Source organism: Neofelis nebulosa, chromosome 1 (genome assembly GCF_028018385.1).
Source record: "Neofelis nebulosa isolate mNeoNeb1 chromosome 1, mNeoNeb1.pri, whole genome shotgun sequence".
Taxonomy (NCBI): Eukaryota; Metazoa; Chordata; class Mammalia; order Carnivora; family Felidae; genus Neofelis; species Neofelis nebulosa.
In genome coordinates this window covers 192079136-192102502 of record NC_080782.1, presented here as the reverse complement: position 1 = coordinate 192102502, position 23367 = coordinate 192079136, and the positions used below count along the sequence as shown (strand labels likewise).

The following is a 23367-nucleotide window of genomic DNA, read 5'->3' as shown; positions in this document are numbered from 1 at the left end:
AGCTGGCCACTGTCTTCGAAGGATTTCTTCTTTCTTCTCCGCCTCTCTCCCACCATCTTGTTTCTGTATTACCAATTAATGGATTAATAGCATCTTCTCAAAGTCTTTATGTTCCGCGTTGTCACTTTTCGGCCCTCATAGTTCCCTGGCCCTCTGGTTCTCTATAGGTTTCATAAACCAGTGGCTAGTGGCTAAGTTCCTTCGGCACAAGAGCTCTTGGACGGTAGCAAACCATCTGGCACAAGGTGCACCCCTCTAGGGCAGGCACCTGCAGCGGCTTTTTTGGAACCCCGCCCCTGGTTCAGTGATCCGCGCAGTTCGCACTCTCTGCAGCTGCGGGAGGAAGTGCCTGTGACGGGAAGGTTCAGGCCAGGTCCAATCAAGCACCGTGGGGTTAGGTGGCGGGAGCGGGGCCTCAGGACCCCAGGACCCCTACCCAGGCCGCTAGCGGGGCCCGAGGGAACTCTTCTTCCACCCCACCGGCCCCGCCCACCCGGCGTTCGCGCCCCGCCCCGCCCCCGGGCCGCGGCTAAAACCCGGAGCCGCCGCTGCGCCCAGGGGACCGGAGGGACGCTCTGAGCATGTGCAGAGCTGCTTGGCGGCGGCTCCCTCGGCCGGAGGCTGGGGCTCGGTGCTGATGCTAACACCCGACTCGGCCTCTGCCCCAGCGTGGTCGGCGCCCCGGGCCCGGGCGGCAGGGAAGGAGCCGTAGCCTCCCCGCGGCCCGAGGAGCAGGCGCGGCGGCGCGCACCCCCCGGCGGCCGCGGCGCCCTCGGGGCCCACGATGATGGCGGAGCAGGTGAAATGCGCCTCGGCAGGGGGCGGCTCCGGAGCCGGCTCCGGGCCGGTGGTGAACGCGGAGCTGGAGGTGAAGAAGCTGCAGGAGCTAGTGCGTAAGCTGGAGAAGCAGAACGAGCAGCTGCGGAGCCGGGCGGCCAGCGCGGCCGCCGCCCCGCACCTGCTGCTGCTGCCGCCACCGCCGCCCGCCGCGCCGCCCCCCGCCGGGGCCTGCAGCCCGTTGGGACCGCGGAGTCCCCCGGCCGTCGCCGCCTCGGGGGGCCTGGGGCTGGGGCTGGCGTTGGGCGCCGGGGGCGGCGGCGGCGGCAGCGGCGGCTCCAGCCCCGCGTTCCCGGGGACCTACTGCCTGCCCAGCCCGGCGCCCTCCCTGCTCTGCAGCCTGGCGCAGCCCCCGGAGGCACCCTTCGTCTACTTCAAGCCGGCGGCGGGCTTCTTCGGCGCGGGCGGTGGCGGGCCGGAGCCGGGGGGCGCGGGGATGCCGCCCGGGGGAGCCACCGCGCCGCCCTCGCCTCCCTCGCCGCCCCCGACGCTGCTGGACGAGGTGGAGCCGCTGGACCTGGAGAGCGTGGCCGCTTGGCGGGACGAGGACGACTACACCTGGTATTGCTGAGCTCCGCTCCCTCCCCCGGAACCCTGGCCTCCGAGGCCCCGGGACGGCGGGGAGGGCGTGGGCTGGGAGGAAGAGGGGGACCTCGCCATTGCCCCCGGACGTGGTGGCCTGGCAGGTGCCCAACTCGGCGACGAGCTGAGGCTTTTCATGAGGGCGGAAACCTGTTTCTCATAGCTCAGGCTGACCCAGCTGGGGATGGATTGGTCCCCTTCATCTCGCTGTATTCTGCTTTCTGCTGAGTATTCGGTTCCAAGCTCCTTTTTCGCATTAACTGAAAAATCTATGCCATCTTTTTGCTACCCAGTCCTGCGTTTTTCTCCCAGTCATTTTTGGGAGTAACGGGGGATGGGCAGGGTTTGGCCTCAGTTTGCGACCGTTCCCTGTCTTTTCTCCCCAGCGAACGCTGGACAGGCTTTGCGTATCGTCCCTTTCCGTGGCATCCCGAGCCGCCTGGTGATGGATCTCTCCTTAGAGATTCGTTCTTGCAGTTTGACTTGTGCAGTCGCATGTCCTCTTTTGCTGCATTTTCATTGATAGCTTCTCATTTCAAAGACTGACTTGGTTTTTGAAATGTGCTGCCACCACCGGCTTTCCTATCAGTAATGATGTCAAAAAATGAGGGCTTTTCGGGGAATGGAGTGAGCAGCTTGAAAACACTGTGACTTAGAAACCAAGGATCTGTCTTTAATTTTTTTTTTAACTCAAACTGTTGATTGAATAAAAGTGAGATTAGAGAAACTTTTTAAAATTTTTTTTAGAAGCCGCAAGTTGGTTATCAGAAAACTTGTGGCTGGTAGCATCTTTTCATTTGAAATCTGGTTCGCCCTTTCTGTGTTCCAACCGTGACTCACTTTGGGGAGGTCTAGTTCCCTTTTCATGCTGCTTACTCTTGGAGTAAGTCCTTTCACGACTGATTTCTTTTAGTTGGCTCATATGCTTTCCTCGGTCACTAGCGGTAGTGGGATATGGTAAGATGAGCAGAAGCCCCAGATGAGGTAGAACTTGGTCCTTGCAGGGAAAACCAACAGCATTCACCTCTGCAGAGCTATGTGGCATGGAATGGTTGTAGTCCTTTTATCTAGGGTCGTTTTACTTAGGACCCTTCCTGTTTTGGGTCAGCTGGATTTTCCTCACTCTCTGTGTTCCTGTTGCATGAACACACAGCGGGAATGAGAAATGGAGAACCTTCCTGGTTTCCTATTGAGAACTGTAGTGCTCCTTTAGACTCTGAGAATTCAGACTGCAAAAGTTTAGTAACCAATTGATTTGATTGGGAGAATCAAAATGTACGGAGCTACAGCAAAGCAAACTCCCCCTCCCCCTCCTCCTCAGTACTCGTCCAAAGCAAACTCCTCCTCCCCTCCTCCTCCTTCGTACTTGTCCGCAGCTGTGCTGGTAGCTCAAGTTGTAAAAATCAAAACCGCTTACCACTTTGGGGAGAGTTAAGCCATTCTTTAGAAGTTACACCTTTATTTTTGTGAAGCCCAGGCTGTATTGTAAACTCAGTTTCAACCTGAATATGGTACTAGAAGATGCTCTCATGCTGGTTGTTCTTAGGTTCTATGATAACTATAAGCCCTTAGGCCACTTTCAGATTATTTTATGTTGATTTAGTCCCCACTTGGCCTTTCCTAGAGATAACGTACTTAAATAGTAAAGGAGAGCTTGTTTGTGTTTTTGATCCTATGCGTTAAAAATATTAGCATTTTAAAATGTGTTGTGATATACTTACTGTTGTCTGCCTATTGCTAGAATTTTGGTATGTAGGCTTTCCTTTTGTAGTTTTCTGTTCTTCAAAATAGTATTGAAATGACTTTGAAAAACAATGACCTCCTTAGTAGGATTACTGTTAGCCCTTCAGATGGTTCCCAGTGAATGTAAATTATAGCAGGTTCTACTGATTTCACTCATCGAGTAGTTAGGTGACTACGTAAATCAGTGCCTTGACGCTTTACAAATGTTTCTCCAGACAAGTGGCATACTGTTTTATGGAGTATCTTTCTCAAAACAAACCTAGGATTAGAATCTCATGTGGAAAAACAGAGGGATCATTACTCTCAGGTGGGATGTAACTTAAAAAATTTTAAGGTCGCCTGATTTACAGAAACCTTTCATGGCGTTTTGTACACTAAGGTATTTTTGTATTGCAGTATTTTGGCCTGTTGATGAACAAATAAACAGGGTCTGATTTTCAAAGTTTAACCCGCTTGTAAATGCTTGCAAAGCTCTGATTTTCCTTCATCACTGCAAACTGTTTAAGTACCTGTCCTGTAGTGTCACAGATAGGGTGCTTTTCATTGGATTCCCTAAATGTTTGCAGGGAAGCAACGTATTTTTATTTCCCCTGTTAAGAAACAACTGTAGTGGATAAGAAGTAACTGAATATTTTTAAAATATCTAAAAATAGTTTTACATTTTCACTATAAAAAAAACACACAAAACAACACAACCCAACGCAAAAGCGAGTGTCAAGTCACAGGAGTCTCCCCTCTTGTTCAGTTCACTGCCATGATTGAGTTTACCTCTGTTAACATTCTGTAGATCCTTCAAGATCAAAACATGATTATACCAATCAATATGCAAATATATACACATCAATTTTTTTACTTACCTTTCACTGAACATATCTTGGACATCTTTGTCTCCCTGTGACAATCACATCATTGTTAAAGTAACAGTAGTAAGGATTGGCTTACTGTTAACATATTGCTTATAATTTTTCATGCATTTTTATCATGATTTCATCCTTGGGAGCTAAACAAAATTGATATTTGATTATTTAGAATAGTATTTCCCACTAAGATGTCTTATCTTCAGGAAAGAAATTCACAAACTTAGATTAATTCTTGAATATTTTAAGAAGTTCTTTCCTATAGGTCCATTTTATTCTAATAAAACTGGACTATAACTGTTCACATTTTATTAACCTGGACAACTCTTGGCTCAAGAGTTATGTGTAGAAGGAAAACAGTGAATCATAGAATCAGTATTTGCTTGATGATGGTTGATTAGTTAATGAACGATCAATCAGGTCTCTTAGATCTTTTCCCCAAACAATTATTTAATCTATAAGCATCTTCTGTTTACAAAAAACAAAAAACAAAACTTTGTAAGAAGGATGGTGTGTTCTGCTTTTCATTTTGATGAAAAGCTTTGAAAGAAAATAATGGTCTCATGTCTTCAAATATTCATCCTAGTTGAATTTGAATTGTTTGATTTTGCTTTAATCTTAGCACAGGGCTGTTAGAAATAAGTGTCTCAGAAAACTAGATTTTGGTTCCAGAACCTTAATTCTTTAATCCATCCAGTTGTTTTGATCCCATAGTAAACTTCTCATCCTGCTCTACGGAATCTTCAGTGATCTTCCTGCTAATTTGACAGCCTTCACTTTCCAGAAGACCGTAGGTGAGAAAGTAAAGGGGGAATCTGTGAGTGTCAGGAGCAAATACGAAGATCCAAGGACTGAAGTGTTGATACGTACCTGGACCGTGTGACTGCGTGATATGCCAGCCTGTAAGAAGGATGGTTTCAGGATCACTGTCCCAGTGTCGCCAGGCTGAGAGGCACCAGGGTATAAGGAGGAAAAATCAGATTGGTATGAAGTGGTAAGGGGAGCAGTAAGTTAACTGTGTGCTAGACCTTTCCATGACCCATTTCAGCTCCCCTGTTTCGTGATTGAGGAACTGAAGCTCCAAGGTGGAATGATTTCCAAAGGCTCCACCAATTAGTTACTGAAAGGTTAAGACCACATTTCAGATTGTTTACACAGATTCTGAAGCGTTTACACCACTGATATTTTCCCCTAGTTTGGTTATGACCCATTAGTGTGTTATAAAGTCAGTTTAGTGGATTGACCAGCATTTCTTTTTTAAAAAATGAAGAGCAGAATATAAAATCAGAACGCATCGTGTCTTATAACACAAATTTGTCTTGATTAAACTTCAGTTTTACATGTGTGTGCCTTGGCTTGAAGTAGTAATTGTATTTGTGCGATATGATCACAGTCAGGAAAATTCAGTTTTACACCATTTGAAAGCAAGACAGTCTTGGGGAAAGTAGGTGGAGAAGCACAGCTCTCTGAAGATAGGGCAGCACTGGGGAAAGTCAGGTCTTGCACACCTCAATCAGGAAGACAGGTCTATATTCAGAAAATGCCAAATAAAAATATACCAGCTAACATAAAATACAGTCCTACAGGGCCTTTATTTTAGTGAAGTGGCAATTAGAAGAATATTGAGACTTACGTAAAAAGGATGTGACAGAGATTTTGAACTTGTCCAATTGGAAAGGACAGGAGAAAAGTTCATAATTATACAAGGGGGAAATGGTGATATGTACAAACTAAGGAAAATTTAATGAATGAGATATTCATCTTTCATGTGTAACACCCAAGACCCTGGACAGCTGGCTAAATCATTGCCAATTCTTTATCAGAGCTGCTGAACACCTTGTACTATGCATATGGCACAGCTAAATTAGACCACCTAAACTGTTTTTTCCATAATTGATTTTCAGCGAAAAGACCAGAGGGTGCTTCACTTTCTGACAATGCTAATTGAAAACCTGAGTGTTTTCTAGAAGCAAATGGAGTTGACTGAAGCATGTGCTGAGGTCTTTGAAACACTGCAGTGAGACATAGAAATAAAAATTTAAATTGAACTGTGGACGGTTGGGGGGGAGAGTCTTATAGGACAATTCCATAACTGAAATTTGGATTTCATGTGTCCTTTTAATAGCTTAGTGGCGGGAAGTTTGCTTTGCAGTGGCTGGCCATTTTGACCCTAGCAGGTGCTGGTGAATCAAACACTTTAATTCGACTAAAGATTGATTGATTGTGCTTATCAGTGCTAATGTTTTAGCTTTTCTTAAAATAGAACTTGCGATGATTGAAGGCTCTTAAATTACATGTCTGAAAACTGCCACATATTACTTCTCAGTGACAGGTTCCTAAAATCTATGTATATATTTTGCTGTGTCATTTGTTTTTGTGTTATCAGAAGGATGACTTTAGAACCAAATGTCTACTTGAGAGTGAGATTTCTGGGTCGTTGTAATACTTCCTTTGAAACCTTCGGATTATTATTTTGGTTATTCCTGTCCCTCCCCATGTTAGCACTTGTATTAAGTGAGGCCATCAAGAATGAAATGTGTGGAAAAGAAGAGATTCTGTGAGAAAACTAACCGTTTCTAGTCATGTGCTTTTGGAAGTTATTGAAGCAAGGTTAAAGAAACTTAAGAGTGTGACATTTTAAAGATAGCTTTTCTAATATTTGAAGAATTCTCAAGTTTTAGATGAAGGTTTTTCTTATATTCTTGCCAGATTGTAATATAGTTTCATCCATGAAGCTATAGAATTTGAAAGAGCAGTTTGGAAGGCAGGAGGTATGCTGTATTAATGATGGCAAATTAGGATACTGTGATGACAAATAAGGTGATTTTTATGACTTTTAGGAAGATTGGAACCATGTAGGAGAAATACAAGTTTTACCTTGCTTATCTAATTTTGGAGTTATGTTGTACTCAAGGAGTCTGGAGTTTTGTGATCTCCATCTGCCTTTTTTCTTTATTTACATCCAGCTCTACGCCTAGCCATAGAAATAGTAGGCTCAGAGCTATCCTGGGTAGGTTGTTTGGAGACTGACTGAAAATGATCACTTATTTTTTGTTTTTGTTAAGTTTGTGAGAGAGAGAGAGAGGGAGGGAGGGAAGAAGGAGGGGGGGGAGAGAGACAGTGTGAGTGGGGGAGGGGCAGAGAGGGGGAAAGACAGAGAATCCCAAGCAGGCTTTGCACTGTCAGTGCAGAGCCCGATGCTATGCGGAGGTTGAACTCATGAACCGCGAGATCATGACCTGAGCTGAAATCAAGCCAGAAGCTTAACCGACTCAGCCACCCAGGTGCTCCTGAAAATGATCACCTGTCTTCATATCATCCATTTGCACAATGCTTCTAAAGTTTTATTAAGGTAATGCAACAAATACGGCAAGGCTTTTTATAGAAAGCAGCAGCCCTCTATTGTTCCTACCTCTGAGTCTTCCACAGAGTCATCACTTGATACTCGTCTGGCTCTGTGTTTCACTTTTTATTTCTAAACAGTCCTCCATACTGTCTTAGACATTTGTAGACTTGTTTTGGAAGATGAAGACTAAGCTCTCTTCTCTTCACCCCCAAACCATCATATCTGCTTTCCCTACTCCTAATGGGATCTTTGGATTAAATCCTATGTAACGCCTATATTATAACTGTTCTTAGCTGACTGAGCCCTGTGAATTGTGTGTTACATTTATTTTCCTCTAATCCCTCTGTTGCTCCAAGAGTTAGTAATGGATTCTCTTTTTCCCCTTCAATTTCTTTAATCCCTATTACTAATTTTTTCAAATACTCTATAAAAGCCATATATTCCTTGATTAGGTCATATATATCTGACAGTTTCTCTCTTTTTTCCCCCCCTCTTTTTGAGGAAGTGTGTGTGCAAGTGGGGGAGAGGAGCAGAGGGAGAGAAAGAATCTTAAGTAGGCTCCACACTCAGTGGGCTTGATCCCACGATCCTAGGATCATGACTTGAACTGAAACCAAGAGTGGGATGCTCAACCAACTGAGCCACCCAGGCACCCCCATTTGAGTCTCATATCTGTTTTAAAAAATTTATGCCATTCCTTCTGGAACTTTTAAGCCCATTGCTCTAGTCTTTACTGTTTGCTTCTTAGGCTGCAGGCACAGTGCTGTTTCTATGGGAATTCTTTAGGTTTCTTGCCTTTGTAGGATCCCCCATTTTTAAAATTCTTTGTCTTCATATTTCATTTATTCTGGTAGGTGGGACATAGCTTCTAATAGCTTTATGAGAAAGGGCACATTTATGAGAAGTACACTGTGAAATCTTGTATATTTCAAAATGTCTTTATCAGGGTGCCTGGGTGGCTCAGTTAAGCGTCTGGCTTTTGAATTTGGCTCAGGTCATGATCTCATAGTTCATGGGTTCAAGCTCCACATTGGGCTCTGTGCAGGCAGTATGGAACCTGCCTGGGATTCTCTCTCTCTCCCTCTCTGCTCCTACCCAACTCTCATTGTCTCTGACTCTCTCAAAATGAATAAAAAAATAAAAATGTCTTTTTTCTCATAAAGATTCATAGTTGGGCTCGATATAAAAGTCTAAGTCAGTTACTTTTCCTTATGTTTGAAGGCATTCTATTTTCTAATTTTTATTGTGTTTTATATATTGAAGTGTACTGTGATTTGGATACCTAATCCTTCTTGATTTCTTTAGCTTTCTTTATCCCTAGTTTCCTAAAATGTCATGTTGTACCTTGATAGAGGCCTTTCTATTTGTTGTACTGGACTGGACTTTGTAGGTGTTTTCACTTTAGAGACCAGTGGCCTGCCTTCATTTCTCAGAATTTTTTCTGTCTTTTTAAAAAAAAAAATAACTTTTTCCCATGTGTGTGTGTATGTGTGTGTGTGTGTGTGTGTGTGTGTGTGTGTGTGTGTGTGTTTTAGAACCTGTAAAATAAGGTGCAGGCCCACCTGTACAATCATTTAATTTTTTAATCTGTCTTCTTTCATTGAAAGTAAATCTGTCTTTGTTTTGCATCTGGAAGACTTCTTGATCTTTCAAACTCACTTATTGAATTTTCTGTTTCTGCTAAAATAGTTTCATTTTCCAAGAATGAAGAAACTCTTCCTTCCTTTCTTTCTTTTTTTTTTTGTGAAAGCAATGTTTTCTCTCAGATGATACCAATTTTAGTTGTTTTAGATTTTTCATCAGTTCCATGCATTGATTTCTCAGTTCTTTTTTTCTCTACTTTTAGTCTCAGCCTTCTATTTAAAAGGAATAGTCTAGGTATCTGGTGTCATTGATTATCTGTTTATACCCAAAGGAGACAGTTACTGAAATTGATCTGAAGTTCAGCATGGGTAGAGCTCTTCATAAGTGATTGGATGGGTAGTCAGTTCACGTTTCATTCAGCATTTCTAGGTCTTCTCTTGGGTTCATCTGTTTCTCCAGACACAATGCTTCTATACTGCTGAGAGATAGAAGTAATTCAGTCAATTCTAGGAATGTAAAGGGAGAATGGGGCTAGGGTTTTAACCAGTCAGCATGTAGTCTTTCATTTCACGTCTCTGGCTCAGTAAAGTACTTCATCCTTCGTTCTGCTAAATTGATGTGCCTGAAGTCAGAACTTCTGGGTCAGCCTGTCCCGATCTTAAGCTGGCTCTGGTCTTAAGTTGTGATGGCAAAGAGGTGGTGGGACTGAGCCTGTTGGGAGTGAGCAATGCTTTTGAATATGCTACAAGGCTGTGTGGTCAAATTAAAGAACTATATTGCATAGGCCTAAGGGATTAAGGAAATCTTCTTAAAGAGTTCCCTTATAAGTAAGAAAATCCACAAAAAATGACCTCAAATGTCCAACTGAGGCAACCTGGTTGGTGGAAGCTTTCTTATAGAAGATAAGAGCAGTTCTTGTGATGCTAGAGGTAATGGGCAGAGCAGTGCTTCAGACAGTAGCTTCCTGTGGCAGCTGAGAGGATTTGAGAAAAAGCAGAGACTCAGGCGGTGACCTGAATTTGTGCGTTAAACAGTGAGGATAACTTACTAACTTAAAGAAGTTTAAAGATAATTTCCACAGTTGACTAATTTAGTGGTTCATTTCTGTCAGGGCTGTGGCACCTGCTTGTTTCACCTGAATTCATCTGATTCACCTTGAGATGGCTACTCAAGTCTCAAGGACATTGAGGGACAGAAAACAGTAGGTTCCTGTCTTGTGAATTTTTTAGCTTTATTGAGACAGTAGTGAAGTATAAGCTGCCTATATTAAAATATATTATTTGATAGATTTTGACATATGTACACACCAATAAAACCATCACCACAATTAAGAAGAGTGGACATATCTTAATGCTCCAAGTTTCTTTGTGGCCCTTTGTATGCCCTCTCTCCTCCTGCCTACCTCCCATCAAGGCAACCACTGGTCTGCTTTTGGTCAGTTTAGATTAGTTGCATTTTCTATACTTGCATATATACGAAACTATATAGTATGTACTGTTTTTTGTTGGTTTTTGGTCTGGCTTTTTACAATCAAGATAATTATTTTGAAATTCTTCTGTGTTGTTACATGAATCAATAGTTTATTCCTTTTTATTGTGAGAGCTGTTAGACTGTATGGATGTAACAATGGTTTATCCATTCATCTTTAAATGAACACTTGGGCTCTTTTCAAGTTTTGGCTATTCCAAATAAGTCTTTGTGTGGACACATGCATTCATATCTTTTGACTAAGTACTTGCTGTTGAGAGGCTGGAACAGAGTAGGTGTATGTTAACTTTTTACGAAGCTGCCAGTCTTTCCCATAGGGCTTATGCTGTTTCACATTTCCACCAGCACTGTATGAGAGTTGCAATTGCACCTTATTATCACGGATACTTGCCATGGCCAGTCGTTTTAGTTTTAACCGTTCTAATAGATGGGTAGTAGTACCTCGTAGTGGTTCTGCTTGGCATTTCCCTAAGGACAAATGATGAGCGTATTTCCTATAATGCTGTTTGCCATTCATAGATTTTGTTTGGTAAAATGTTCAAATCTTTTGTCCATTTTTAAAAATTGAGTTGCTCATTATTAAGTTTGCAGAGTTTTCAACGTTTTTTATTTATTTTTGGGACAGAGAGAGACAGAGCATGAACGGGGGAGGGGCAGAGAGAGAGGGAGACACAGAATCGGAAACAGGCTCCAGGCTCCGAGCCATCAGCCCAGAGCCTGACGCGGAGCTCGAACTCACAGACTGCGAGATCGTGACCTGGCTGAAGTCGGACGCTTAACCGACTGCGCCACCCAGGCGCCCCAAGTTTGCAGAGTTTTTATGTATATTCTACATACAAGTTTTTAAACCAGATATGTGATATGCAAATATTTTTACCCAATCTGTGGGTTATCTTTTATTCCTTCTCTTTCAGAGAGCAAAGGTTTAATTTTAATTTTAGTGAAGCCTAATTGATAAAAATTTTTTTTTTCTTTTATGGATCATACTTTCCATATAAGAAATTGTATCTAAGAAATATTTACCAACTCAGGTTTACAAAAACTTTGCCCATGGTTTCTCTTTAAAAGTTTTATAGTTCCAGGTTTTCCATTTTTGTGAACATGTCTTGAGTTAACTTTGGCTCTTGTGTGAAGGCTGGGTCAAAATACTTTCTGCGGGGTGCCTGGGCGGCTCAGTCAGTTGAGTGTCCAGCTCTTGAATTAGGCTCAGGTCTTGATCCCAGGGTTGGGGGCTCAAGCCCACCATTGGACTCTGCCCTGAGCATGGAGACTGCTTAAGATTCTTTCCCTCTGTCCCTCTCTGCCTCTGCTCTTCTCCCCCTGTTTGGGTGTTCTGTCTCTAAAAAGAATTAAAAAATTTGCTTTTTGCAGATAGATATCCATTTGTTTCAGCACAATTTGTTCAGAAGACCATCTTTTCTTCATTGAATTGTCTTTATACTTTGTCAAGAATCAGTTTTCCATATGTGTATAGTTCTGGCCATTTTGTTTCCCCATTGATCTGTATATGTTTACGTCATACTAAACTGTCTTCACTGTTGTAGCTTTGTAATGTGTCTCAGTCAGTGGTAGCTCTTGAACTTCATTGTTTTTTAAAGGTTGTTTTGACTCTTCTAGGATCTTTGCATTTCCATATGAATTTTAGAATCAGCTTTTACATTTCTTTAAGAAGCTTACTGAAATTTGGGGATTTTGTTAAATAGATAAATTTAGGGGTAATTTACATCTTAACAATATTCTGCCTTCTAATCCATGAACTTGGTCTGTATTTTTATTTATATCTTCTTTAATTTTTTTCAGAATGTTTTGTACTTTTCAGTGTAGAGGGCTTGACATACTTTGTCAGATTTATCCTTAGGTATCTTATTTTTTTTTTTATACTATTGTAAATGGAAAGTGAAATTTCAAAAATGCTGATTGTTGCTAGTATAGAAATGCAGTTAACTTTTGTATGTTGATCTGGTATGCTACAATCGTGTTACTAAACTCCCTTCTTAGTTTTGGTATCTTTTTTGTAGGTAGATGATCATGTCATCTGTGAATAAAGATAGATTTATGACTTCCAGTCTAAATGTTTTTATTTATTGCATGATTGTACTAGCTAGAATCTCTAGTCTTTATATCGTTCTTGATGTTAGGGGAAAAGTGTTTAGTCTTTCACTGTAAAGACACTGTTTTTGTAAATGCCTTTAATCAGATTAAGGGTGTTTCCTTTTTAATTTGCTGAGAGTGTTTAATGGATGGATGTCATATGCTTTTTTCTTTGTTGAGATTATTACATGCCTTTTCTGTGATAAGCTACACTGATATTTGAATGTTAAGCCAATTTTCATTCCTGGGATAAACCCCACGTGGTACTGATAAAGCATCCCTTTTACATACGGTTGGACTCAATTTGCTAAAATACTCAGATTTTTGCTTCTGTGTTCATGAGGGTTATTGGTCTTCAATTCCTTTCTTTATAATATTTGGTAGAATTTAGGAGTGAAGCCTTCTGGACCTGGGCTTTTTGTTGTGGGTAGTCTTTTACATTTATATCCTTTAACTTTTAACCTGTGTGGTTATATTTAGAGTGCATATGTTGTAGACAGCATATAATTGGGTCTTTTCTGATCACTTTAAAAATGAGGAGAAATGTGCTCATGTGCCCATCAGAAGATACCCCTTAGTTTTTATTGGCTAGAATTGTTTCCAGAGCTTGTGCCTAAACCAGTAATCAGGCAACTAGGAATAATGGAAATACTCAGACTGGCTTAGCCCAGTGCACCCATCTCTAGGTGAGCTCTCCAGGCACTAATATCAGCATCACCTGGGAACTTACTAGACATTCAGATTCTTTGACCTCATTCCAAACGTACTGAATCGGGTAGGTTAGACCTGCCTGCGACCAAGTGTTTAGCAATTTGTGTTTTTAAAAGCCTGCTAAGAGATCCCAATGTACCAGAGATTGAGAACAACTGACTTAGGCTAGCCTTTACTTGGGAGTCTAGAGTAAGCCACCCAGTACTGGACAGTTCAGAGGTCTTTCAGCAAGGGAGGGTGAAAAGGATGGATTTACATAGGTATTAATCTTGTCACAGTAGACCAAGGTGGGGCCCAGGAATAAGTTTTGACTAATCGCTATATTCCCGATGAAGGGAGGACAGTGGTTCACTCTCTAAGGGAAGAATGTTCTATTAGGATTACTACTAAATTGATTAAAAGATATTTTAAATCTGCATCTGCAGCAGGAGTTAGCAAACTGTGTCCTGGGGCAAATCAGGCTGCGTGGTTTGAATGGCTAGTCAGCTAGATATTTACATTATTAAAAGACTGGGTAAAAAACCCAGAAGAATACTCTTTCATGACATTGAAAATTATTGGAAATTCAAGTTCCTGTGTCTATAAATATTTTGGAGAAGCACAGTCCTATTTATATATGGTCTGTGATGCTTTGGAGCTGCCACAGTGGAGTTGAGTGGTCGTGACAGAGACTGTGTGGCCCACAGAGCCTAAATATTTACTAGCTGCCCCTTTATAGAAAATGTTTGTCAACCTCTGATCTACAAGAAGAATTTGCTGAAGAGTAGTACCATTCCCCAACCATCTTGGATAACTGAGAAATTATTTTGACAGATGGGAGTCCTGACTATAACAGTATGAGAATGAATAATGAAGTAAGGTGTTCCAAGAAAATGCGCTCATTAGAATTGTGGTAACTTTGTTTAAAGAAGTATTACTTTCACGATATTTATAATGAGAATGCAGCTTTACAAATGTTAATTACTAGAACCAGTGGTTATAATTTTCTTTCTTTTTTTGTCAGCTAAGACGATGAACTTCTTTTGTATAACCCTGTGACTGAAAATACTCTCTAAGTTACCTTAGCACCATATATCAGAAATAATATTACGGTTATTTTGAGTTCTGCCTATTCTGTTTAATGGTATAGATGCTGAAACCAAACTTTTCCCTACAACATATCTTTGAAAGCTGTTTGGCTTTCTTGAGAAAGAAGCACATACCAGATTTAGTACAGATTTGAGACGGGGAATAACTGATTATTTAAGGGTTGAGAGGATCAACAGACTTTCACTAGTTTTAGGCTTGTATTTTTAAAAAGCACATAATATTTGCCTCGTTTGCCGTGTCACGTTTACATACATGAGCTCAGTTCACGTAAGATTCTGTCACCAAAGAGATGAAAGTGTCCATTTCTACAAATGCAAGTGAGGTAGTCAGATCATCGCGGTGCCTGTTCAAGGTCAGTTCAATAACAAAAGCCTCCTTTCTGACTATGAGATGTTGTGTTGGTTGATAGTTTTTTGAAGTCCTCCTTCCCACCAAGCTACAGAGAGCATACTATTTTATTTGGGGGCATTTCCCTGTTAAAAAATTATTTTGGTATTTGAAGTAATCAAATGTGAGCTTTGTTTCACTAGAAACTTGTTAAATACATGTTGTTTTCCCTAGAAGAGGGGTCATCTCTATATACCTATATAATACCTATAATGTAGATTTCTCTTTTTAAGGTTATACGTTGGCTCTTCAAAGACATTCACATCATCAGAGAAATCCCTGAGCCCTTTGCAGTGGTGTAGACACGTCCTAGATAATCCGACTCCAGAGATGGAAGCAGCAAGGCGTTCCCTGTGCTTTAGACTGGAGCAAGGTAATTTCGAACCTGCGCATTTACATTCTCGAACTCTTGCCACCGTCAACTCTGTTTTTGTTGCTGGTTTTGGAATTGACACTTAAATGGAAAAAACTTGCCCAAAGGTATAGCTGTTACATGCAATTTGCTTCACATTTATTACACATCAGGATTTCCCAGTGTAAAATGTATTTAGTTTCGTGCTTGTTTTTAGCCACATTTTTAGCTTGTGTTAGTTTGTATTGAAAGATAGGAATAAACTTTATTTTTCTGTGTTTTTTTTTCTTTCTGTTTGCAAATATACCAATAAATAAAATGGGTCAGCCTTTAATTCTCTGGGGACAGCAAGAAGGTGGTTGTATGGCTGAATTCCAGGATAGAAAACTGAAGTTTCATTGGGACCTGAGTTCTGACCTTTTTGAGTTCCATGAATGTTTAATTGGGTTGTATAACTGGAAGTCCTAACCTTTATAAACTGGGAAATAATCTTCACACTGTATATAACATTAGTTAACTTATGGAGACCAACATAAGTTTAAGTAAAACAAAACAAACAAAAATTGACTGCTGTGGAAGGAAGAGCAGTAAAAGGAATTGGAAAGCAGGACTTAGCTCCTTGCCATTTATATTTAATTAAGGCTGTGATTATTTAGGTTTTTGCTCATCTCTTAACTCTTGGTATCTCTTTCATTATCTAGCAGCAGTGTTTCCATTATCCGTATCACACTTGAGCTTGGAATTACAGATTCCTGCCTCTTCCAGATTAAATAATCAGAGTAACTGGGAGTAGGGTCATGGGAATCTGCACCGACAAGTTCACCAGTGTGATTCTTACGCACACTGTAGTTTGAGAACATCACCTATGCAGCCTTTCGGGGATAACGATGGTTATCAAATTTTGGACAGGAGACAAAGTATAAAAGGTGACATTTCTTGAGCTCTTAATTCTGTGACAGTCAGTGCATTAGGTTCTTGACATCCTTCATTTTATTCAGCCTAACCACACTCATCTGTAGTGGGCACTATACCCACTCCTAGAGAAGGGACAGGTGGAGTGGAGGGCAGTTAAGAGGGTTACTGGGGCCAGAGTGACACCCAGGGGCAGAGCCAGAACCTGGGTCTCCTTGACCCTAACGACTGTCCTTAATCAGTCTTCTGCTTTTTTGGCATAGCCATGACTGAATATCAACAGAAATCTGTTTTAAATATTTGGGAAACATCAAATTAAAAGGCACATTTTATTAACATTGTAACTAAAATGAAATAACTTATTTAGTAATTAGTTGAAGAGTGGGGTAGGAACCAAGGAGAAGTATTAGGGTTAAAACTTTGGTGACAGATGCTTATCTAAGATAGCAACCATCTGAGTTAGGAGACTTTGTTCATCTACCCAGCTGACCCTCAGCAAACCATTAAGTCCCTCTGGGCTTTTTAAAGGGTTATGTTGACTGTCTCTAAGGTTCTTTATTCAAACATCTCTTGATTCAACTACTCTTTGTATGGACACTCTTATATATGAATTTGGCTCAGTTTCATTTGAAGTAAAGTTCAAATGAAATTCAGAACTAGAATCCTTTAGTTGAGGGATCAACAAATTTTTTCTGAAAGGGACCTGATAGTAAATATTTTAGGCTCTGCAGGCCGCACGGTGTCTACCCTCAGTAGAAAGCAGCCATAAATGCAAACGTTAATGAGCAAGGCTCTGTTCCAGTAAACCTTTTATCTGTGGGCACTGAGATCAGAGACTGGAGTAGGAACTGGAGTGGACACTGAGATATGAAACTGGGGATGAGTTAGACTTGGGCTACCCAGGCCTTAGTTTGTGACCCCTGCTTTAGTTCATTTGCACACAAGGTAGATTTACATACAAGATTGACTTAGAAAAATAGAGGCTTTGGGGGCACCTGGGTGGCACCTTGATTTCAGCTCAGCTCAGGGTCAAAAGGTTTGTGGGATTGAGCCCCACATCTGGTTCTCTGTTGACAGCGAGGGCCTGCTTGGGATTCTCTCTCTCTCCCTCTCTCTGCCTCTCCCCCCTCTTGTGTTCTCTCTGTCTCTCAAATAAACATTTAAGAAAAATAGAGGCTTTGTTAAGTTTAATGTAAATAATCCTTATTGGTGGCTGCTTTTGAGAATTGAGACTAAGTGCCTGATTATCTAATTTTCCTTTCACTGACAAGCGTCTAAAGCAGAACGGTGAGGTCATGAGGACAAGATTTAATGTGTAGTTTTATTCATAATGTAATGAATTTAAATTTCATGTAAGAGTTTAAGCAGAGAACTAGCTTTCTAAAACCTACATTAGTGTTTTGTGAAATTTGTGTATAAATCTAAATCCTCTTTTGCTGTGAGACTAAATGGTTTTGTTCCAAAGATCCATAATCCCCTTAGGAGATAAGAAGTCACTGATTACAGTAGGTTGTTCATTGGATGAAATTTGTTTTTGAAATTTAACTTATATTTTATAAAGCAATCTATCATTTAGATTTACTCTTATGAGTATTACAGGGAAAATAGCATATTCCTATCCCACCTCTCATGCCCATTTGATTACCCAGATTCAATTACTTAACAAAAGCTATTTGTTTTGGTTTTGCTATTTATCTCTCATTAAATTCCCATACCTGTAAGTTGTCAACTTCTTACTTTGAGTTATGAAGGTTTAATTCTTTTTACTACCTTCTTCCCCTTACACCTTTTCTCTGCACATCTTCCCATGTAGCTTTTTGCCAATCTTTAAATAGATTGTTTAATATTGATTACAATAGAAATAATCTTATCTAGGTCATGCAACATTTTATTGTTTTTTCATCTAATCTTTTGTTTTTTTTCTGGAGTTAAAAGTAAAAGGACCCTTACTTGCTGGTTTTGGTTTTTGTCTTTAATTTTACCCCACACACTCCAAATGAACCATCCTCAGTACAGTTAGACATACAAATCCACCAAGGGTTTTATTTCCCTTTGTTTTTCCAACCGTTCCTCCTGGTGGTGCCCTCGGCTGCCCATGATGTGCTCTGAATTGGCTCTCCACAGGCCCATGCGGCTCTCGTGGGACTTCCTCTTACCCTTGTTCTGCAGATCCTGTCCCCTTTCCAGTGTCACAATGCCTGTTTCCTGGATGCAAACTTCCTTTTCCTTATATTCCCTCTTTGGGGAGAATTCATTCTCCTCTTGCCTTTTTGGGGGAGTAGAAGAGAAATGAGGATATGGGAGACAGAAACTTTGAGAGCCTCCTATGTCTGAAAGTGTCTGAATTATATCTTTGATCTTGATTATTCTTTGAGCTAGGTGTAGAACTCTAGCTTAGAAACCAGTTCCAGCAGAGTCTAGGAGACGTGGCCCCATTATATTTTAGCTTCGGGATTGCTGTTGAAGTCCTTGTACCATTCTAATTTCTGATTCCTGTGAGCTTTCTCTTTAAAATACCTTTTAGATAGAATTTTAGAATCTCTTCATTCCTAGTACTTTGAAATTTTCATTTTCTGTGCCATATAGTTAGTGGGCACTTTCAACAAGGAAACTTTAGCTCTACAAAATGTCTTGTGTTATTTCTCTGTAAATCCATCCTCTCCTCCAGTTTTCTCTATTCTTTCATTCTAGATACTCCTTTTAAGTCAAATGTTGAATTGCCTGCTTTGATGTTCAGATTTTATATTCTTCTCTTTTGTTTTCTGCCATGATATTGATATTCTGCTTTCTTGGAGATTGTAAAAATTCCTCTTCGAAACCTCTTTGCTGCATATTAAGTTCATTCCATGTGCTGGGCACCATTGTAGGGAATGGGGGTGCAGCAGGGACCAAACAGGTGTTAAGTCCATGCCTTCACTGAATTTACCTTCTAGCACAAACACCTTCACTCAGTCCTCCTGGTTTTGTAAGGTACTGTTATTTGTGTAAGGTATCTTAACTCCAGTAGCTTTTTACTTCAGTTTATTTAAGCAATTGAACCTGTCTTTGATAACAGCAGGAGAGGGGTAGCTGCTTGGGGAGTTGAGAGGGAGTGTTTTCCTAAAGACTTCCCAACAGTCATCTTGTTTTTACTTTACTCTGAAGCTCCCTGCCTTCTGTGGTATCCTGCATATTCAGTTCTAGAACATTCCAGTTTCTTGTTGGCTTATCCCCCACTGTGGGCCCTTAGAGCGGAGAATGTCAAAACCCAAGCCCATTACCTAATGTTTATCTATTTTCCGTTTATCAGTGAAATGACCTTCTTAGACTGATAGTGTCTCTTTTCTTGTTTGGTCTTACTTGTAGGTTTAGAAGACTTTTGAGTTTAGCTGTCATTCTAGTGTGTTTTTTTAAACTGAATTTTATTTGTTCAAGTATAATTACTAGTTTGAGGTGCACAGTATAATGATTCAACAATTCTATATATTTCTCAGGGCTCATCAAAGTAGGTGTACTCTTGGGGCGCCTGGGTGGCTCAATTGGTTAAGTGTCCAAATCTTGATTTTGGCTAAGGTCATGATCTCACTGTTCATGAGTTTGAGCCCTATGTCAGGCTCTGTGCTGACAGTGAGGAGGCTGCCTGGGATTCTCTGTCTCCCACTCTCTCCATTCCTCCCCTGCTCGTGCTCTCTCTCAAAAATAAACATTAAAAAAAAAAAGTGTACTCTTAATCCCCTTTATCTGTTTCATCCATTCCTCCTACCTTTGTTCTGGTAATCACCAGTTCTTTGTATTTAAGAGTCTGTTTCTTCGTTTGTCTTTTTTTTTTTTTTTTCATTGTTTGTTTGTTAAATTCCACATATGAGTGAAATCATATAGTATTTGTTTTTCTGACTTATTTCACTTACCATTATACTCTATTCTCAACATCCATGTTATTACAAATGGTTAAAATTTCATTTTTTATGGCTGAGTAATATTCCATTCTATATATACCATATCTTCATCTATCAGTGGACACTTGGGTTGCTTCCATATGTTGGCTTTTGTAAATAATGCTACATTAAACATAATAGTACATATGTTTTCAAATTAGTGTTTTTGTGTTCTTTGGGTAAATACCTAGTTTTTACTGGAATTACTGGATAATAGGGTAATTCTATTTTTAAAGTCCTAGCCACAGCAGTCAGACAATAAAAAAGAAATAAAAGGCATCCAAATTGGTAAGGAAGAAGTAAAACTTTCACTATTTGCAGATAATATGATAGTATATATAGAAAACCCTGAAGACTCCACCAGAAAATTACTCAAACTGATTAATGGATTCAGTAAAGTCACAGGATACAAAATTAATGTACAGAAATCTGTTGTGTTTTTATACACTAATAATGAAGCAGCAGAAAGAGAAATTAAGAAAACCATCCCATTTACAGTTGGCACCAAAAATAATAAAATACCTAGGAATAAACTTAACCAAGGACCTGAAAGCCATATGCACTCCAAAAACTATAGAACATTGATGAAAGAATTTGAAAATGACATAAATAAAAGGTATTGGATTGGAAGAACCAATATTGTTAAAAGTGTCCATACTACCCAAAGCAGTCTACAGATGTACTGTAATATCCCCATCAAGATACTAACAAAATTTTTCTCAGAAGTTGAACATATAATCCTGTACTTTGTATGGAACCACAAAAGACCCCGAATAGCCAAAGCAATCTTCAAAAAGAACAAAGCTAGAGGTATCACAATACCAGATTCGAGCTATACTACAAAGCTATAGTAATTGAAACCGTATGGTACTGGCACAAAAATAGACACATAGATCAATGGAACAGAATAGAGAGTCCAGGAATAAATCCATGCTTTATGGTTAATTAATCTATGACAGAAGAGGCAAGAATATACAATGGGGAAAAGACCACCTCTTCAATTAATGGTGTCGGGAAAACTGGACAGCTGCATGCAAAAAAATCACACTGGGCTACTTTCTTATACCATACATAAAAATAAACTCAAAATGGATTGAAGAACTAAATTGTGAGACCTGAAACCATAAAATTCCTAGAAGAAGACACAGGCAGTAATTTCTTTGACATCAGCCATAGAAAACTTTTTCTAGATTTGCCTCCTGAGGCAAGAGAAAGAAAAACCAAATTAAACTATTGGGACTACACCAAAATGAAAAGCTTTTGCACAGCAAAATAAAAACGCTGCCTACTGAATGAGAAGGTACTTGCAAATGATATCCAAAAAGAGGTGACTATCCAAAATATATAAAGAACATCTGCAACTCAACACCAAAAACCCAATTGAAATGGGCAGAGGAATGACCCCATTAAACATTTTGCTAAAGACCTACAGATATCTGGCCAACAGACACATGAAAGGTGTTCACCATCACTCCTTAGGGAAATGCAAATTAAAACCACAATGAAATATCACCTGACACCTGTCAGAATGACTAAAAATCAAAAAACAAGAAACAAGTGTTGATGAGAATGTGGAGAAAAAGGAACCCTGGTGCACTGATGATGGGAATGCAAACTGGTGCCACCACCATGGGAAACAGTATGGAGGTTCCTTGGAACATCTAGTGTGGTTTTCTAAGAGAATAGAGAGGAATTGATAGTCTTCAATATCGAAGAATTCCTACTGGCTTCCAATGAAGGGGATCCTTTGTCAATGATAGCTGATTAAAAGGTTACAGACATTATGGTTTTAACTATTCATATTGTAGCATGAATATTTAATTAGGATTATGTAAACATTCCATATTTTAGAACTTACAAGTAATTCTAACAAAGCATTTTGTTCAGACTTCATTTCTGTCTTGAGCAATCGGCATTTTCAAGTAACAAATATTATTGAGCATTTTCTTTGAGAGCAAGTTTGTTTCCTTTAATTTGAATAGAAATTGCCCAAGGACAGTGACCTTGTTTTATTGGTCACACCAGCTAAAAGGGAACAGTGATTACTGTTGCTAAAATAAATGAATTTTTGTTTATTTTGTAGAGAGAGTGAGCAGGGGAGAGGAACAGAGGGAGAGAGAATCTTAAGCAGGTTGCACGCTCCACACCGAGCCCACCATGGGGCTCAATCCCACGACCCTGGGATCATGACCTGGGCTGAAATTGAGAGTTGGATGCTCAACTGACTGAGCCACCCAGGCCACCCTGTTTAATTCTTCTTGAGCCTAATGTCACAGTTACTGCTGTTAGAATTTCAGTTTTGGTTTTGCACATTTTCAGATGGAATGGAGTCTTTGCACCACTTTCCTTACCAACCATATCATTCTTTTCTTTTCAGTGCCCTTTGAAGTATTAGTTTGCAGCCTTGTTTTACCATTCACAAGCGTGTTTATATTAAAATAGGTTTTACTTACTGCCTTTTGTTGGAAATGAGTGGTTGTACCTGCTCCCCACCCCCTCCCCGAATTTAAAGACTGTTCACTAAGACCATCTGCTGCCATGACAAGGAGGGTTGACAGATTAGATTTTTTGAAAGGGAAGTGTTGTCCCCTTTCTGCCTCACTTTTCCCGTCTCTCTCACTTGTTAACCAAGGGGTAAGTAAATGTTCTTTTCTGTTAGCCTGGGGCTTTAGATTAGATGTTGCTTTCATAATTAGAGAGCAAATATGTTGATATTTGGTTTCTATTTCTTGACCCTGATGCTTCTGGGAAGAAAATTACTCAAAAATTAGAGACCAACTCTCTGTAGAATGTGTGGATGGGGGTCTGTAGTTATGAGGAGCCCGTGTTTCTGTGGTGGACCTTCTACCCCTCAGGCCCCTGGTCCTACATCCCTTCCTGATTCCTTCTTGGACCCTAGGAATGTAGTATGTACTGTTTTCTTGGTTGCAAGTTAGCAGTCTTCCCTGCTTAAGAAGTAAACTTCTCCGGGAGCACATCTGCATAGGAGTTGGTCAAGCTCAGTTTCTGTGGCTGCTTCGGGTAGCGTTTCTCCCAAGGTTCTCTGTGTGGTTGCCAATGAGTTTATTTTGATTGTCACTTTGTGAAGGACCCCTGGCTCTCTTCCTGCTGCCTGCTTTCTGTCGGGGGTCATCCTAGTCCTTCATGCTGTATCTGACAACCTCATGACCCTGGAACTAGGTAACAAAACCTGGTAAATTGTGGGAGAATGTATGGGAAGTGTTCACATTTTGTCTTGAGGTTATGAGAACAGGCTTATTAAAATCCTACCCTTCTGAAGAAAGTTTGTTTGTCTGAAGAAAATGAGGAACAGAAAGGGATGTTTTGTGTAAGTTTTATTGGGAGATAGCACCTGCATTGAGACCGTTTTCAAGATACTACTAAAAGAAATGCTTTGTCTTCACAGCTACAGTTTTGCAATTTGGTTAAACGTGTGTGTTTAAGGTACAATAGGACAATTATTTTTGGTGTAAG

At 40.5% G+C, this 23367-nt stretch overlaps 1 protein-coding gene across 3 annotated transcripts in view; it reads left to right on the top strand.

Moving 5' to 3' along the window:
* The first annotated feature begins 548 nt into the window (after nucleotides 1-548).
* SLAIN1 (SLAIN motif family member 1) overlaps nucleotides 549-23367 on the top strand; it is a 64396-nt gene continuing 41577 nt past the window's right edge. The window contains exons 1-2 of one of the 3 annotated variants that reach the window (XM_058682335.1): nucleotides 549-1398; nucleotides 14949-15088. In XM_058682335.1, coding sequence (XP_058538318.1) covers nucleotides 785-1398; nucleotides 14949-15088 — 754 coding nt within the window. In that variant the 5' untranslated portion in view covers nucleotides 549-784. Of the gene's footprint in view, nucleotides 1399-7226; nucleotides 7372-14948; nucleotides 15089-23367 lie in introns of those variants that run through there. The other 2 variants (XM_058682339.1, XM_058682341.1) reach the window with 2 other exon arrangements.